This window comes from Xiphophorus maculatus, chromosome 23 (assembly GCF_002775205.1).
Source record: "Xiphophorus maculatus strain JP 163 A chromosome 23, X_maculatus-5.0-male, whole genome shotgun sequence".
NCBI classification, from domain to species: Eukaryota; Metazoa; Chordata; class Actinopteri; order Cyprinodontiformes; family Poeciliidae; genus Xiphophorus; species Xiphophorus maculatus.
The window spans coordinates 14,548,004-14,567,347 of record NC_036465.1 but is presented as its reverse complement, the minus strand read 5'-3'; the positions used below and the strand labels follow the sequence as shown (position 1 = coordinate 14,567,347).

The following is a 19,344-nucleotide window of genomic DNA, read 5'->3' as shown; positions in this document are numbered from 1 at the left end:
GTAACCCATTTTTCAGAACTGGGCTATGCTTTGACAGCTGAGAGGAAATGACAGTGAAGTAGGTCGGTGATCCTTCCTTTCTGAGTTTCAGGCCCACAAGCCGAAGAAGAGAGAGTGGGTGTTTGTTTTGTCCGTAAGCCAGGACACAGCTTTCCCTCAGGAAACTCCTGAAAAATGCAGCATCAGACCTGAATAGTGCTTTGTGTGTCCCAAACTGCAGCTGAGGCAGCAGCAGGAAAAGCTAGAAGGATTTCAAGCCCTTTCCCTTGGTTTATTTGAATCTCTGTGACACCCAGAAAAACTATTGTTAGTTGACGGCTCAGGTAACAGGATATGACAGAGATATGGAGCAGCTACAGCTTGGAGAGCACGCTGATCTCACAACCCTACAAAGTGTCCTGGTTTGCACTTTTATTTCAGCAGTTGATGTTGTCTTTCCCTAAATAAAGCCTTTAATTTTAGGGAATTGTCACAGCTACTTTAGTTTATGCAACAGACTCCAAGTCAGCAACTCACCAGAACATTCACATTCACTTACAGTATATATGTTTTAATTTTCTATTTTATAGATAATCTAAGAATAAATGTTTTTCTTGACTAATATGGGGCTCTGAGACAAAGAATTGGGAGCTTATGCTCGACCTTGTTTGGCCATGTAAACCTTGCCCCGTAGGGAACAACCATTGTATTTTTCCATATGTTGTTTTCTCTGCACAGCCAACTGCTTCCTGTGTTTTCACCCCAGACCTGACGTGGTCTTTGCTCTGTCTTTTTGTGTAAAACAATCTGCCTGGACAATCAGCAACCAGAAAAACAGGTTGTTCCCTATGGCTCATGGTTAGATTCCTCACAGAAATTACACAGAGTTTAAACTTTTCTCGATATCTTGGTTATTCTATAAATTTTTACCATCACACCATTTTGCAAAAAAAATAAAAGTATTTAAATGAATTTAGGAAATTATTATGTTTATTGTAGTTACTGACTCCTTGACTGCCTGACTTCTAAAACTACAGATTTTCTATCAACTCCTGGAGGTGAGAGTATATTGTTCCCCCATTTCTGACTTCAGTATCTATGGACAAACTTTACCATCAATAAATAAAGAATGAATTGTTTTTGTTAAATAAAATAGCTCATCATCTGAATGAGAGTGTGAAGAATCAAACACAATGATCTGTGTTATGTTTTTTACTGGAGCAATCTGTTAGGAAAACATTTTTCGTAAATCAGTTTGAGGAATTGTAGATTATATAATAAACAAGAGTAGACATTACACAGCAGTTTTATGTAACTCTTAAGTTGTTTACTATAATAAGTGTCAAGTTTGGATTGAAAGGAGTGAATGTTATTTTGTACACACACTTATTGGCCACTAGATTAGGTATAGCTGTTCAGTTGCTTGTTAACAAAACGTCTGCAAATTAGCCAATCACCGCTAAATTGTAAACCAAGTATCAGAATATGGGAGAAAGGATTTTTAAGTGACTTTGGATTTCTAATTGGTTTGATTTCACGCAAACCATCTCTCATGTTCCAGTAAGTTGGGGTTGTAAGGATTAAAATGCAGCACTAACATTATGCAAAATATTATCTTTGAGCACCCAGCACATGAAAGCCTAAAGAAGATGGACTACAGCTGCAGAACACCACACTGGGTGTAACTCCTGTCAACTAAGAACAGGAAACTGAGGTTCACCAAAATTGGACACGAATTTCAACTCATCTCAAGTTGCTTTCTTGAACTTGACAATGACTTCACTATACACCAAAATTTCTGAGAAATGTCTCTTACACTGATGCTATTAAAGGTGTACCTAGTATTTTGGCCAGTAAGCATTGTATACCTTTTTTAAGTTCTCTTCAACTTTTCACACTTTTAGAAAATCCTAAGGAAACTTTTGACATAAGTGAAACAAAAGAAGCAAAAAAGAAAGTGTTAGACACAGCCATCAAAATTAAACCTATTTGACAGCCTTAATAATTTGTTTTTTAAATAGACTAAATTACTATTAGTAGTTAGTCAGGGGAATCAGGGCAAAGTCAGCACACCCTCTTTAGCGCACACACACACGCGATGTGTGTGTACACAAACCTTTGGCTGGAGAGTGTTGCGTGTGAAGACTGTTGAGTCTGCAGAGCGAGACAGTCCATGCACTGATCTCTGTCTGCCTCAGAGTTATGCAACACAGGCTTGGCTGCACCACATGCTGACTTTTGATTGGCTCTGCGGGAGTTGCTGATTTGAAAGCCCTGCCCCCCAAAACGGTTTCTCTCTGGAGTCACTCTGACTGAGTGCAGGGCTGTTTTGAAAGACTGTTCTCTATTTTAGAGCGGTCATGGTGGCATTTTGGCAGCTGGATCAAAGATGTTGAGCGACTAAACAAAATCTCTATTTTAGCTATTTGCAGGTGGGAAGAAAGTAGGTGAAATGAAAAAACAAAAACACATTGGAAAGAAAAATCTCTACTATTAGAGGTATATGACCTAGACCAGGGGTCTCAAACTCCAGGCCTCGAATGCCGCAGTCCTGCAGTTTTTAGATGTGCCACAGGTACAAAACACTGGAATGAAAAGACTTAATGACCTCCTCCTTGTGTAGATCAGTTCTCCAGAGCCTTAATGACCTAATTATTCTGTTCAGATGTGGTGCAGCAGAGGCACATCTAAAGGTTGCAGGACTGCGGCCCTTGAGAACTGGAGTTTGAGACCCCCGACCTAGACTAAGATATAGAAGATCCAATAATTCCTCAGCTATACACCAATAAAAAAAATCACTTTATGATAGCTGATAAAATACATGAGACCACCAGAGATAAAATCTGCATTGAGTATTTCAAGTTGTATTTTTTTCTTTTTCTGAGGTGAACAAACTAGGAGCACAGATGCTCCTGGTTTTTACACAATTTCTTTTTTCCCCCTTTGAATCTGTTTAAATAGTGATTTTGCTCCTTTTTTAAACATCAAATCTGTCGTTATAAATGAGTCCACAGAGAAGCCAAACAACTCCTTACCTTGATGCATTTTGACAGCTGATTACATGTATTTCAGTTTAAAATGACCTTAAGCTCTATGTCCTCTGGAAATGCTGATGTGGCATTTTGCAGGCTCAGGGAGGTTAAATGGGAATTCTGGGTTAAAAGGCTCAGTGATTATGAAGGAAGGTAAACATGTGGTTGAACAGCTAATCCACAGAGGGTCATCTAGATCCAGCTTGCTCCCAACAAACATAGAGTTCTCTCAGGGGGTTGAGATTTAGTATTAAACCAAATATTGGTTATCTTATTTCAGGCTTTTCCCGTAGTTTGTTTATATTTTTATAGTTTTTCATGAAGGATGGACATAACTGGATGTGATCAACTGTGCTTTTCATTTCACTGTCCACCATATTCATGCAGACTAAAAGCTTGTGAACTTGTTTTTGTCCCTGACCGGTTATCTGAGTGTGCTTGTTTAATCTGAATGTTTCTTTCACCTGAGAGCATGCAAACTAGATATAGGATACGAGTTCTGGCCTGCCACTGTTTGTCCAGTGCATTAAAGCAACAGAGCAAGAATGGTCATGTTGCAAGAACTTTGCAAGAATGTTGCAGTATTTAAAATACTGACTGGTGATCATTTGGAAAAATGCATCTCAAGATTATGAATTAATCTTGAATGTCTAATAAATAACATCTAATATCTAGAATTTAAGGTTGGAATGACCATGCCACATACAATACTATTTAAAAGCAAGAAAAGAGGTCACTAGTTTTAATTTATTGTTAATTTACTATAATTCACAATTGGGTACAAATTAAATATACAGGCGCAAATATTTATTTAAGAGTCCACTGACATTTGGATAAATGCTCTTTTGCAACTTGCAGAAAACCTACTTGCTATTGGCAGTCAACAACATATTTGCATAGTTCTATTTATTTCATGATCTTCCTTGCTGAGTTATGGACATTCATATAAATTTAATGGCTTTCTACCAGAAGATGACTAGAAATGCCCCAAAATGTTGTAAATGCTTTTGTCTTTGCCATTTAAGAATATAGTCTTTTTGTCATTGTGAGAGAGTAGCTCAATGTTTGTCTTGTTGGACCATAAATCTTTTTGAATAAGAATTTTGACTTGTCCTGCAAATTCAGTGCAGCTTGAAGGTGTTAATTCTGGAGCAGAGTTTTTCTTCATGTTGATTCTGAACCAGCTTTTTGGACAGTGACACTGGTGTTCCAGTAATCTCCAGCTTATGATCAGCATGAGCCTTAGAGGTTCTGTAATTCTTTCTGAATATTCAAACCATTTATTTAGTCTTAGAGTAACAATTTTTAGCATCTGTTTGGAAACTTGGACACAATTGGGTGATCCCAAAACTGTCTGTGGACAAGACAGACCCGACTCACATTGAAGTTTTGGAAAACCTAAGCCTCAACTGTGAAAGATTTGAGCCATAAAAGTGAAGATGGAAGCCTGGAATAAAGCACATAGCCAATGTTTTTTGAATTAGTCACTGCAAAATATATTTGCTTTTATTGTGTTTAAGAGGTACATCAGAAATGATCTTCAAGCACTATGAAATAAATTATCTCCAAATAAGGTTGACAGACAGACACATAATAGCACATTACATTCAAATTGACATCAGCATTGCTAATTGTCTCTTGTCATGAAGGTATGTTTTAGTCAGACAAAGTTGTAATGAAGCTGGACAAGCCTACATTCTTGCTTTCTACAATGCTTGCATGTCATCTAAAGCATGTGTTAGAAAAATAGTTTGCATCGCATGACAAGGCTGTATTTTAAAATATTTGGAATGCACACTGCAGCGCAGCATGTACTTACTTCGTGCATTAAGATGTATGTCTGCAGTCTACAAACCTGTCAGTGTCCTCATAAACTGGGTATTGAGTGTCTTACGTACCGACAAGCTGTCATGAGCTCAGCCTTCTGTCCATCAGGGTGTCAGTTATCTGAACACAAGCAGCTGGGAATGGTGTTTATAGATATGTCTCCCCTGCAAATTAGCAGTTTGAAGCAAATGATTTACAGACTAAAGAGGCAGTAGACACTCACATGACTCTGACATGTAAATTGTGCTAATATTAGGAGATTAAAACATTGAAGCCCAAGGGAAATAAATTTTGCAGAAATACTTGGGTGTTTACTCCTTCACACACAGTCTACAGTCACTTTGAATGAGTTTAAGTTATTTTACTAAGACCAATAATAGAAAAACAATTCAGATTTTCAAAGCTGGATGATACAACAATTATAAGACCTGGTGGTTCTGCACAGTTTTGACTCAGGGGGTTGAAGATAAATGCACACCATTTTTAGATCTCTATTTGCCAAAATTATCTTAACCATATATCCATCTTGTTTTACTTTACACATATGCAGGCCTTCATATTGCTCTATCACATAAAATCCTCAAAACATATATTAAAGTTTGTAGTTTTAGTGTTAAAAAGTTTAAGGGTTGTAAATAGTTTTTCAAGGTAGAATTTTTTATTACTTTGTTTACACCAATACAGTCACCAGCCGAGCTTGTCACCTGATCAGAGACTTTATATGAGGGGTGTTTCTGTGATCCACAGTTTCTCAGCTAGTTTTGTGTCTAGCCGTAAAATAACACTTTAATTGCTATGCAGGATTATATGAAGCACAGCACCAAATGGTGCATTAAGTCTTTATGTGTTTCAGCACACATGGCGTTGCGTGCGACTGCTTTTATTTGTGGCTCTGAAACATAAAATGTATTGTGATATAATAGTAACTTAGCTACTTTTCTTTGCATTAAGGTAGGTCTGACTTGTATAACATTATGACTGCTTATTAACCTATTGTAGATTACTGTTAGTACATCTAAATAAAGTCTTGAAAGCTAAAGATGTGCCTCTGTCACATTTAATGACCTCAAAAAGTGAAAATAACTGCCTCCAAATTTGTAGTAATCCACTGATCTAGCAATAATCCGGGGCTTTCCTTTGACGTCTAGTTTATTGTAGCGATAATCCTACTAATTTTACAGTCAATTACAGTGAGTCAATGTTGGACATTGTCTATTGCGGATTTCACCTGAAGAATCAATTATAAGGCTTTAATCATTGACGCAAATGCATAATCATGGTCACAAAAATAGGTCAGTTCTCCCTGTTGGAAAACACAACACTGGATGGGATGGGATAGTACAGAGCTCATCTGCACACAGGAGCCCTGAAAGACAAAAGTCATTCTGTTAGATCAGGGGTGTCAAACTCCAGTCCTCAAGGGCCGGTGTCCTGCAGTTTTTAGATGTGCCACAGGTACAAAACACTGGAATGAAATGGCTTAATTACCTCCTCTTTGTGTAGATCAGTTCTCCAGAGCCTTGCTAATGACCTAATTATTCTATTCAGATATGGTGCAACAGAGGCACATCTAAAGGTTACAGGGCAGTGGCCCTCCAGGACTGGTGTTTGACACCTGTGTGTTAGATGAAGACTGAATAAAATACACAAGTAATTCCCCCAAACAAGATGTGCTTATATTTCAGTAAAATGCTAGGATTTTTAAGTTTTTCAATGGTCACCACCATCAATATCTGTATCAACTAAATGTTGTGTCAAGTACTTTGGAGTCCTCTGACTTGATAATGCACTATACAAATGCTGGCCACTTGTTGTCACAATAAGCTGAGCCACAACGATCCCCGCCTCACATGTAGGTCCACTGAGTGTCCCAGTGTACCTTAGTGTCGATTTAAAGACCAAAAACTATACACCATAGGGAATACTGCCATTTACTCAGTGTAGTAAAAGCTTTTTTTGTTTCTCATTGGGTCTTTGTTTTGTGCCACTGGCCTTCAGCTATGAATGATGTTGGTTTTAGTCTGCTAGTACAAAATTTTAATTGTAGGGATCAGAAAAATAAAGAGAGAGTGAGCAGCCCTGCCCTGGCAATTAAGAAACTTCTTATTTTGACTTGTTGTATAACAGTTACATAAGGTAGCGCCTTCAGATCTGTCCTGGTTTTTTTCTTTTGTTGTTGTTGTTTATTTTGGGTTTTTTGTCTTCTGTAAAAGCTGCTGAATTCCAGCAACAGTGCAAAGCATGCAAGCTTCGGGGGTGGCCTCTATTGTAATTGAATAAAATCATAGCCATGGAGCATAGCTGCCAATTGAGAAGCATAAAGATTTGGCTCACTGACAATGCTTTCTGATCTGCAATAGCTTTGCACAGCTGGGAACAGGTTAAACGGCTGTAAAGCAATCCTCATAAAGTTCACAAACCCGGAAAACCACAGGAAGGCAATAAACCATGGAAGAACATGATGTTCTGCCATCCAAAAGGAGCTCAAAGCATTCGACCTCCCAACACAATAGAAAGGTCAAGTGTGATTATTAGGTCACACTTAAGATATATTCAAAGAAACATTGTTGTTCCTATTGTTATTGTATAATCTTAATAAGTAATGTGGGTCCATGTTATGTAGAGTTACTGTAGTTCTTAATTAAAGCTATTTTTTGTCTGATTCAATGTAAAAGTTGAGTATTAAGCTAAAATACAATTATTTTGGCAAAATAAATAATTTAAAGTCAAACATAGAAATCTGGAAAGTCTATGTATTACAATGTCAATGTCTGCTTGTTTGTTGGAATATGAAAAAAAAAAGAGCAAAATAGCTATGTCTGTTTGTGTGTTATGATTTGCACAAACAGACATAGCGTATGCATACCAGGCTACCTGTAAGTGTTTTTCTTTGAAGAAGAGTCCAACTCAGCATTATGTAAGGTTTTGGTGTTACCAGGCAAGCTGCGTCCTATTCAGATGTAAGGCATGTAAAGAGAAATATCAGAGATGAGACATCAGATATGCAACGAGACATACTGTATTTTCTCTGTACAAGGAGTTGTCTGTGTGCAGCCAGTTTAACCGCTTTCTGTCTGGCACACATCTACTCACTCAACACACATCCAATTATCAGTGAAAAACATTAACAGTAGTTGAGGCCTGTTTTGACACATATTTGAGTAACCTGAGGTGACACGTTGTTTTTTGTTGCTGGTTTTTTTTCTTTAAAAAAAAGAGTGCCTAGGAAACCTTCTTAGTCACTCAAGCATTTTAAGACAGTTGGCGATGGTGCCGACGGTGGTAGGAGTTCACCCCACAATCAGCGGGGTTTGATCCCCACTCCATTCGTCTCTGTCTTAGGCAAGAAGACACTTCACCTGCTTTGCCTGCTAGTGGTGGTCAGAGGCCCCGGTGGCACTGGTGCACAGAAGGCTTGCCTCTGTCAGACTGCCCCAGGGCAGCTGTGGCTACTATCCAGTAGCTTACCACCATGAGTGTGTGCTTGAATAGGTGAATGACTGTAGTGTTTTATGACTGTAGTGTTTTGGGTTACTCTGGGCTTGATAAGATGCTATGCAAGTACAAAGCCATTTACCATTACCTGCTACATCTTGTATGAACTGCTATTTTAATTTTTCTGAATTTTGCAGCTTCAGAAAATTCTGCAGAGGGGAAAAATGTGTAAATTCAATAGGGGGTAATGCTGATTGTTTCTGCAAGGAATTTCAAGCTGCATCAGGGTTTGTTGCATAAAAATCAAACCGAGTGCATGAAAAACGTTTCCAGAGGGAACAGTCATCTCACCTTGTAGACTGCTTTGTTTCCCAGCTCCTCCCGATTCAGACTAAAACCTTAAGTCTTGCACAAAGAAAGCCTGTGCAAGATTGCTGCTTCAACATCTTTAACTTCCTCATCAGTGAGCTTATTAAAGTGTTCTCAGGAGAATTTTGACATGTCACAGCAGCAATTCAAGATGAAGGGATAATACCTTAATTGCTGTTATATAATTCACTTCAGGACCCTGATATTAAGTATACAGCTTCTGTCTTTTGAATTCAAGTCATCATCAGTCACACCTAGTGTCATGCTTTGACAGGTTATAAATGTCAAAAAGCTTTGCTAAAAACATCTTTCACATGTTCCTGCCTTTTCAGTGGCATGTTAGTGTTAAAAGAATTCATCGTTTCCAACATTCTACATAGGGTGGAAGAATTAAATTACATTTGGCAATTTAAAAGGCAAAGAGCAATGGAGAGGACTCAGAACTATGAATGAGCTAGTGACATTGTGCTTAACATACATGAATTTTTCTTAAATCTTACCTTTAATTTCACTACATATAATCAGTGAGGAAAATATTGTGAGATATATCACTGCAGTAAAAGGCAGATTTATTTTGGCACATTTTGTCAAGGATTCTGACTATATTGTCCACATGCATTTTTAGGGAACAAGATGATCATTATTTCTTGTGTTAATTAGCAGTAATCCTATTGAAATTCTTTTTTCTCCACATGTTTGCAAACTGTAAACTTTTCTCAAATTTTAGTCTTGTTACTTACCTCCAGCCACTGGCAGCTTTACTTAGCTCAAAGCAGAAGCAACAGTTAAAAGATGCTTCCCAGACAGGTCCCATATTGGAAGCACAGCAGGGGGGAGTTACATAATGCTTTACAACCCATGTCTCATAGTCTTTACGCACTGAATTAATTTTTGAAACCCTTATTATGTTGCCATCATGTTGGGCTAAATGGAAGAAGTTTCCCAATTTGATGCAATTTAAAAATTGCATCACTTTTCACATCTGAAAAATATATCTACCCTATCTAATTCACGTTATGTAACCATTTCTTTCAGGAACTTAAATATGCCATATTTGGAAGTGGGGGTTAGTGGAGGGTTTCAATTGTGTGTGTAGTCTTGCTGAGCATTTGTTCCAGGAACAGAGGCATCAGTGTAAATTCAAAACCGATGGCTCTTGACCTTTTGTCTATTTGAGTAAGATTTTCTGACCTGGCAGAAGTCCTTAAAAATCAGCATGGATACAACCAGTGGCGGCAGGAGTCCCACTCCCTCTATGAGAAACTGTGACTGACACACAATTACACAAGAAAGGATTGCATAAATAACTAAAAGTGGGTAAATACTTCTATGACTCTTAAACCTACATAAAATGAGAACCACTTGGAACAGATATATGGATAAATTTGTTTAGAATTTGATTTTCCTTTCTGTTTTTCAGGATTGGCTATGCTGCCCACATTGACGAAAGGTATCAATAAAGTTGTTTAGCTGTGTATATGTTTCTGCATCCTTGAGGTTTATGTGTGGGGGAGATCAAAAACCACATTACATAACCATAACATAATTATCTTCAGTAATTTGCAACTCTTCAGAGCAACGTTTTCTAGAACTACTAATCCTAGTGCCAGAAATGCACTGCACAATTTCAGTTGTAGAAGGTGTAGCAATAAATATTTAGCAATTGTTTAATTTACTCTGCATGTTGACATTTTTAGCAAAGCATGCAAGTTGGGAATGGAAAACAATCTGACCAAATGATTCCCCTGCATGCAAACCCAACCACTTGGAGGCAGAGCCAGTCTTTCCCTGCACCAACCCAAAATTTCCATCTGAGACTGATGTGTATTCAGTATGCATGTGTGTGTATGTGTTGCATAACTTCAGTAATCCAGCAGAAAGTCCTTTTTTAGCTGTTTAGTTTCATGTGGCCTAAAGCTTAAACTCACAGAATCATAAGTGAAGATTTGAGTTTCAGCATTTTTTAAGAGAGTATTGATTTGAGAGTTTAACTTACCAACAAAAGAATACAGTGTCTTCCAAAAGTATTCCTAGCCCTTGATCTTGTCCACATGTTTGCACATTACAGTCAGAACATCTATTTATTTGAATTCAGCCATCTTGAGTCTATACACTATAGTATTCCCTTTTTGCTGCAGGTATAGAGACAAGTCTTTTGGGGTCTCTTCTGGCTTCACTTCAGAAATGGTTGCCAGTTGTTGTTTTTTTCAGAATTGTTTAAGCTCTGTCAGATTGGAGAGGAAGCTTTTCTAAACAAAATCTTTTAAGCCTTGATCCCAGCCATCCTGTGCTTGTTCTCCTGTATCAGATTTTCCACCAGGATTACCCTCCATGTAGCTACATCCATCTTGATAAAAGAGCTCCCAATGAATGATGCTGCCACTACCATGCTTTGGTAGTTGCTGATGTATGCTGATGCTATTTGCCCAGAGCAACTTCTTGCACATGTTTCTTTTGTACCCTACATTGCTTATGACAAACTGCCAACGGAACTTCTTAGGCCTTTCTTTCCATAATGGCTTTCGTCTGACCAATCATCCACAAAGCCCAGACTCTTAAAGTACTAAACTGGTAGTTTTTCTGTAATTAGATTCTTCCACCTGAGCTGTGGCTCTCTGCTGCTCCTAAGAGTCACTGGACCTTTGTTGGCTTCTATGCCAACTAATCTTCTGATTTGTCAGTTTAGTTGAACACACATTTTTCAGCAGATGTGCAGCAGTGCATACTTGTCGCCTTCATACCTCACTGTTCAGATTTTTAAAAAATGTAAAACCTTTTATTCTTTACCTTATATTTCTCAACTATGTGCCGCTTTGTGATGGCCTGTGCAGAATATCAAAATAATACACTGAAGTTTATGGTTGTAATGTGATAAAAGGGGAAACTATTCACATGTTGCAAAGCCCTGTCAACAAGAAGATGTTCTAAAGCAGGGGTGCGAAAGTCATTTTCAATTTTGTCCATGTCAAGATGGTGAGTGTCTCAAAGGAACAACTGAGGCAGAATGCATTAAGAAGGTTAACTCATAACTAAAATATTGTAACTTTCTCTGCATTCAGTCTTTATAAAAATGAAACATTTAACATTGAAGTAATTTGACATTAAACACATAAAAACTGATTTGATTTGACTGATAAAATAACATTTAAGCACACTGTTGTGAAGTTTTATCAAGATTTAGTTTGCCAAAGAGTCTAGAGGGCCACAGAAATAATTATGACGGCCGGATTTGACCAGCAGGCTATGAATTTGACTCATGTTCTAAACCCTACTTGATATGATTGCTGATGAGTTTGAGAACGTATTTGATATTTTCAAAGGGACCCTTGAATTTTGAATGTTGTAGAAAAAAGTTTGGGCTGATGAATTTTTTAGGGATTTCTTTAGAGTATTTTTGCACTTCCATTTGGACCTGGTTTTAAGAAGCTAAACTGAATTACGCTCACCATTTACCTAATGTGTTTTCAAAGAAGCTGCAAACAGCAGTGAAACAGACATCATGGCTATGGTTAAGAGACATCTATTTTATCAGCTGTATTTTTTTGGTGTTATGTCACATATGAAGCATGCCTGGAAACTTGTCATCAATCAGTTGCAAATCAAAGGCCACTAAAATGAATCAGGAACACACTGTTTCGGAACCAGCCTTAAAATAGAACAAGAGAGCAAGCAAAGTACTAGCTGAAACCACAGTCCTAATTGTCTTCAGGTTTTTCCTGGGCCTCTATAGTTATTGGCATGCTGGCTCTACAGCCAGATTGAATTTTTCCTTTGCGGTTGAAGCTGTTTTTGCTATTAACATGAGTGTGATTAAACTGGAGCACTGCTTTCTGTAAATAACCCTGAAGCCTCTTTCATTGATAGACTGACCAGAAGTATTTTGTGTGAAACAGCCAATAAAGACCTGACTGTTTCCTCTTTGTTAAATAATTAATGCGGCTCTCATTTAAAACTGCACACCCATCCTGCCTCTAGTGAAATTCAGAATGCGACAAGCAGAGGATGCATTGATCTAGACCATCAGCTGCACAACCAATCAGTTATTCTGTCACAGATCACCTGAAGGAGACCACAGATTTTAATCGGTGGTGATGAGTCTCAGGCCAGAAGAGGCCATGTTTTCAGCAATAGATGGATACGAGTCTAGTCTTCGCATCAGGAAGCCACAACATATCTGGTTGCATGCAGGCTGCCAGCTTGACTAAAGGGAAATAGCTACTAGTACAAAGTGTTTTTCCCCTCCTCTGCAGATTCCAGTCCACAGGCAAACTAGCCATTATTACTTCACTATCATTAGTGGTTGTGCTGTTTTTGACTTTTGGGCGGGGAAAACACTTACATAACGATTATACACAATGACTAAGAGTATGAAATGTGTCTTATTCAAGTCTGATGAGACGACTTCAAGTTGCTTATTTTTGCAGGAGAAACCATGTAGTGCCAGGTAAAAGTATTCACACCCCTTTTACCTCTACATATTTTGTCAAAAACAATTTTGTTTTGAGATGTGAAAGATCAACACAAAGGAAACTTTGAGATGAACGTAATACATTCTTTTCAAATCGTTCAAATACGGAAAGGATGATGTGTCTTTTAATTGGGCACCCCCAAATGTTATGAAACTCACTGTCTTCTGAAACCACATAAATAAAGATTATCTGCATATCATATAAAATCAACATAAATACATTTGTTCAGTTTGTTCAATAACAAACACCATTAAGACAAACAAGGAACACAGCAGACATGTCTGGGATAAAGGTCTGGAGAGTTTTAAAGCAGGGTTGCCTTATAGTATTTGTCAGATATTGGGACAACTCTAAGAATTTTTCTTTCACAAATGTTGAAAGAAAATCAAATGTATTCCCTGCATGGTTGCTCACAATCCACTTAGGACACATGTGTGACAAGGGGTGCTTTAGTAATGTGAGACTAAATTTGAAGTTTTCTGACATACATGCTATGTGAGGAATAAAACAAACACACTGAAAACACCATGTCCAGCAAAACATAATGCTGTGGTCATGCTTTGGTTTAGCAGGGGCAGGTGATGTAATCAGAGCAGATGGCAAGATGGACGGAGGCTGGGAGAAAATAATGATAGAGGCTGTAAAAGACTTAAAGTAGGCCCAAAGAAATTAACACAAGAAATTTCTTCTGTGATGTGCTTAGAAATTTGTAAGCATTTAAAAACTCTGTTTAAAATGTTTACTTCAAGATGAAGATTTGGGGGATTTCAGTGGATTTCATGTCTCACCCTATTAAGTGTCCTCAAGCAAAAATGGGTAACAATTTAAGTGTTAGCTTGTGAAAGCTTAACTTATACCTAATTAGGTTTCATTGAAGATGACAGGACAAACTGAATACAAATTGTTAGCAGTTCAAAAATAATACACAATCTCATTATGATAGAATTATGAGAGAAAGACCAACAACATGATATATTATGTAAACATACGGTTTATTGCAACTGTGCAGTTGTATCCAAAAATTACAGTTGTCAACTGTTTCAGGGATACTTTATAGCAACAAAATCGTAATTTTTACAAAACAAACACAAACAAAATTTAGCTCTAGTAACGAAGAAGACTTCTCCCTGTGAAGTTTTACACATGGTCCTCATTTGGTTAGCTTTTGTTGCCGTGTGAAAATACGTCTTTGGTAGCTGGAAAAAACGACAACAATAACCAAAGTCTTGTCAGAAATGCGATCATCGCTTACAGGCACTGTTGTCGTGCCATTGTTTTCAAGTTGCGATCTGAATAAGGAAAGAGACCATATACTGGACGGCACTACCTACAAACAAAAGAAGTGCATAGGCTGCTAGAAACACAGCCGTCTGCTTGCAAACCATCCTAACATTATTTTCCTCAGAGACATTTCATCTGTATGTACATTGTAGTTTTCCTGTGAGTTAAGCAAACAAAATGGCAGATATGGACGGACCTGTAACAAAGACAGCTTCTGAAAGCCTACTACACTGCTCTTATTGTACAATACAACTGATTTTTGTTCTGAATTTAACAAAAACAGAAGATGTAGCAGAATTAGTTTTACCCCCATAACCAGCAAGCCCCGACAGCAAACAATACAAGTCTACATGTTTTATGAGATATTACAGTATTCTGTTAGTTTACTGCAGCAGTTCATCAGATTAGATGGAGAACATTGCGCTGACCTCCACCGCTGTAGCCTTAGCTTATCCTGTGTATTTTCCTTGTTATGCTTAGGATGGACAGGAACATGGCAGCAATACACTGTAGGTAGATCAGAAGTCTGTATGTGTCTGAAATGTGCGGTTGGAAGTCCATTAAAGTATTTTGAGATGAGGTGAATCCACACCGATGGGACTGTTCTTGTTGAGACTTGGAGGGCCGTCTCAGATGGGTCTCCTCTGGGTCATGAGGGAGTGAAGTCCCAGCACTTTCCAGGTTAGCGCCTGCAGGGCAAGCCCAATCAACACCTCCTTGCTCTCCCCCTTCCTCAACAGAGGAAAAAAGGAGGGTGCTTTGCTGGAAGAGTTTGGCTAGGGAGGGAAATCCCCCACCCTCTGTCTAGGCTAGTCTGCCCTTTCTATGCTTAACACTCATGCCTACGAAGAGAGACTACGACAAAGAGCTGGATGGTACACAGGATGGGCCTGATACGGCACCAGTTTTAGAGCGTCTCTAGTTCTGGTTTTGTGCTTATCAGTATCAGCAGTTCATTTGAGTCCCATCAATCATTTACAGCACCGATGACTCTTCTTCGATGTCCCGAAGGGATCTCGGTGGCGGCGATTTAGTAACGCTTGCGTTCAAAAACGAGGTCCACGACTTTTAAAGACAAAGTGGCTCTGCCCGCCCCAAAGCAGAGCCACTTATACAGCAGAGCCAGTGCTGTGGCTACAGCTCTGCTGCTGGTTCTTTTGCTGTGGCGCTGGGGTCACCCGGACGTTCTGATTATCCAAGAGCACATCTGTCGGGATGCGGGACTGGAACTTCTCCAGCTGCTCCGGACTGGCCAGGTTCTTAAGCAGGTAGTTCTCCCTCTCAAGCTGGTTGTTCTTCTCTGCTAGCTCCTTTATCTGCTCCTTGAGGATTTCCACCTCCTCACGCACCGCGTACATCAAGTGGTTCTTGACAAGATCCTGTCATTTGAAAACCAAGAGATGGATCAGATTCAGAATAGGCATGGAACAGAAAATCTTGTAAGACAAATGAGTTTATCGCAGAACTGATGCATGCATTTGGTTCGCCTGTTGATTTTCTCCTCAGTTTTTCTGAAGGGTATTATTACAATTAAATTTGCATTTTATGAACCATGTCATTTGTAAGTATTGTTTTTTTTCTCCCAGGACTTGTCTTCAGCTCTGAGACGTGAGGAAAAACATGTCTGTACTTGCTGCTCACTTCAGGAGATTTTCACTACTTTTATTCACAATTAGTTTTAGATATTATTTCTTGCAGATGCCAGTGATTCTAAATGTCCCAAATAATCATTCTAGGAAAATGATCACAAGGTTATTTACAGGGATAAACAGCCCATGTAATGTGATGAATGAATTCTCTGTTTACAAATTATATTGAGGTCAGACTGATTGCACTGTCATGCTGTGACCTGTATAGCCCAGCCATTATAGTTTCTGCTAAAAGATGCATGAGTCTACTATATAACCTTTCTGCATGCATTAGCGTTGTGTTTGGTGTTCATTCTCTACTTACCATGGCCTGCTCGATCTTGTTGTCAATGGCCACCACGCTAGCACCAGAGGCACTGCAAACAAGAAGAGAGAGCCATAAACACACTGATAACTTCACATGCACTGTTCCTTCCTGACGTAATACCTCTGACACAGTGAAATAAAAAGCTCCCAGAACAGAAAGAGAAAGAGATCATCACCCTGCTGTTATCTGAGATGGTTTAGCGTGAACTGCACCAAGAAGTTTATGACTCTTTTCAGATCGACTACAATGTAACAGAGTCATTGCATCGTAAACAGCGCCAGCTCATGACACGCAAATAGTGGCGAAGTTGGTCATTCAAAGAGTTTGTAACAGTAAACAGCAGCAGAGGGCGGCTAAGGGATTACAACAAACTCGCGTCGGTTCATTTTCATTCAAGCACTAATCGACCAAATGTACCTGTTGTCAAGTTTGACCGAAACGACGTCTCCTCCGAGCAGCGAGGAGAAGAAAGAGATGGAGAAGTTGTGCAGCTGGTAGACTGCCACCTCCATCGGAGTCTTAGCGAACATCTCCGTGCTCATGTTGAGGACCACACTCGTTTGGATGATGCTTCTCGCCACGATTGCGACTTGGTCGGTCACCGAAGTGAGTCAATAAGTGAGGATCCGATTGGGATGATTCGGTTTGTTTGGTTCGTCGAGTTAGTAGCGCTGCACTGACTCCTCTTGTTCTCTATAAAGCCTTGGAGCTCAGTGCTGTGTCAGGGTTATATGTCAAGCTTCGCCGGTTTGTACGAGCGACTGTCTGTTGCTATTTCTGCCCCCAGCCTGTATTTGTAAGACTGGTTTCGTGACGCAAGCATAAATTATGCAAATTAGCTTTAGGGCGGGAGGGAGGGGAGAGGAGGAGGCAGAGCTTCTGTTGCCTTCCAGGACTGTCAGAAGAAAAGAAATCACTAATGAGCCATATTTTTGGGTTCTGATAAATACACCCCCCTCCTCTGCTTTTACATAATGCAATGCAACAGGGTACACTTTGTTCTGTACGGTCCATCAAGTGTCTAATTCACCCCGATATTTTTTTATATGCATGTAAACTGTTTTATGAGAATCTGTTCACAGTAATTTTCCTTCTAATGAATGCTTAAAATGGAACATGAACAAAATGATCACACATGATTGAATGTGAAATGGTTCAATGCTACAGAAAGGTACTTTTTAAGCATTTTTCACATTCGATAGTGGATATCCGGTGCATGTTTTATTTTTACTCAGAAACTTTTCAGATGTTCTTGAGAGCCAAATGACACAAGCACAATCCACTGCAATTTTAAAGTGTAATCAGTGTAATCAATGCATTATCATATTTTTTTTATGCAACACGTCAGTTCTTACACAGAGCAACGGCTTTCACCAAAAGACAAAACAACCTCCTGGCGAACGAGTCTTAATATGAGGCTTTGAACGCAGCATTGCAAGTGCCCCGCTATTGAACTTCTGTTCTTTTTCAAATGCAGATGCATGCATTTAACCCACAGACCGAGATGTGCTCCACTTCTAACCAACCTAATAAAACAAAATGAACTTTTGCATATGCGTAAACAATGTGCTGCCTTTGTAAACTAACGCTTGATGTGATCAAATGTCCCATGCACTGCGCAGTCGTCTTAATCAAATCTGATTCTCACGTGAATTGGACAGTAAAATAGGGTATTTGTTTTATGTTTTAGTTGATTAGATTTTCACTGATTTGCTCATGTGAGTTTCTTGTTATGGTGTAATTGATTCGCTGTGTGCAGAAATTGTTGTCAGTGTGATTCCCTAATAACTTGGTATAGTAATGACAATAACATGTTGTCTCCAGGCCTTGACCTACAAATTGTTTATCAAAAGGTCTATTTTCCACCCAAGCACGTGCACACTTACACTTTATTTAGGTATTTTTTTCCATATAGTTAGGTAAATTTCCTTAATTTAAGTCTGAACTCGATCGCCCTCTAGTGGTGGGAAAGTAAGTTACACTATACACTACAATGTACTGTACATAAGATAGCCTTCTTTTTTTCTTGTGGGTTTTTTTCCAGTCATCCTTTGGCACCCAGTTTCAACTTGCTTTTCCTTCCTCAATGTTTAGAGCTATTAATACATTCATTTTATAATGTTCATATGTCACACTAATGGAATTATATTTCTAAAGAGCACAACAAAAACGTCAGGAATATTTTAGTGATGTAAATAAAGGTTATTAAGTCTGCAACGATCATCCCTGATTATTTATTAACTATAAATAATCACTCAACAGTCCCTGCTCCCTGTTGCATGACCTTCTGCACTTCTGGTAGCATTTTGAACTTGTTACCACATGTGACGCAATTGCATTAAGTCTCCTCCAAACTGTAATAAACAGATTGTGGGCAGCAGTACATGCTGATAAAGCACACAAAATGTCAACATATTTTTTCCCACTGAGCAGCATCTGAATGTGTTGTTAGATGTGTTTATGATTGATGCAAAGTTTAACAGATTTTATGTCATTTCCTACAACTACTCAGCTGTCGCTCTGTGTACTCTTTTGTTGGTGTACTTTAGTGATACTGTATCAGCTGGATATATTTTTTTTGAAACACCTCTAGGTAAAACATTTTGTTCTACTACACCAGGAAGAACATTCAAAGTTATTCAGTAACTTCTGTGGAATTTTTCCTCTGAACTCTGAGAGCCTTCCATTTTTAATCATTCATATCCAATTGAACATAATCAGATTTGTAATACAATTATTTGATATTTTGTTAAATTAATCAGTAGTAAAGCTCATACAGTCAGAAAAAATGACTACAATTACAGAAATATGCATACCCTTTTAACTTATAGTTATAGAGTGGAAGGAAAATAAACTTTGTTTTTAAATTTTGTCAGCAAAAACAATTCCGAAAGATGTGTTGTTTTATGTATTCCACCTCCTGAATCAATATTTTGGCTCAAATTACAGCTGCAGGAACTGTACATATCAAGAGGCACACATCTTTGTGCCACTGA

General features: G+C 38.6%; 1 protein-coding gene across 3 annotated transcripts in view; it reads right to left on the bottom strand.

Moving 5' to 3' along the window:
- Positions 1-6,170: 6,170 nt before the first annotated feature.
- The window catches only part of LOC102222015 (TSC22 domain family protein 3-like), a 42,356-nt gene continuing 29,182 nt past the window's right edge, over positions 6,171-19,344 (bottom strand). Inside the window, exons 1-3 of one of the 3 annotated variants that reach the window (XM_014471679.2) lie at positions 16,766-17,138; positions 16,346-16,397; positions 14,083-15,771 (exon numbers count right to left, since the gene is read on the bottom strand). In XM_014471679.2, the coding sequence (XP_014327165.1) occupies positions 15,502-15,771; positions 16,346-16,397; positions 16,766-16,890 (447 nt within the window). In that variant the 5' untranslated portion in view covers positions 16,891-17,138 and the 3' untranslated portion in view covers positions 14,083-15,501. Of the gene's footprint in view, positions 6,205-14,082; positions 15,772-16,345; positions 16,398-16,765; positions 17,139-19,344 lie in introns of those variants that run through there. The other 2 variants (XM_023328534.1, XM_023328535.1) reach the window with 2 other exon arrangements.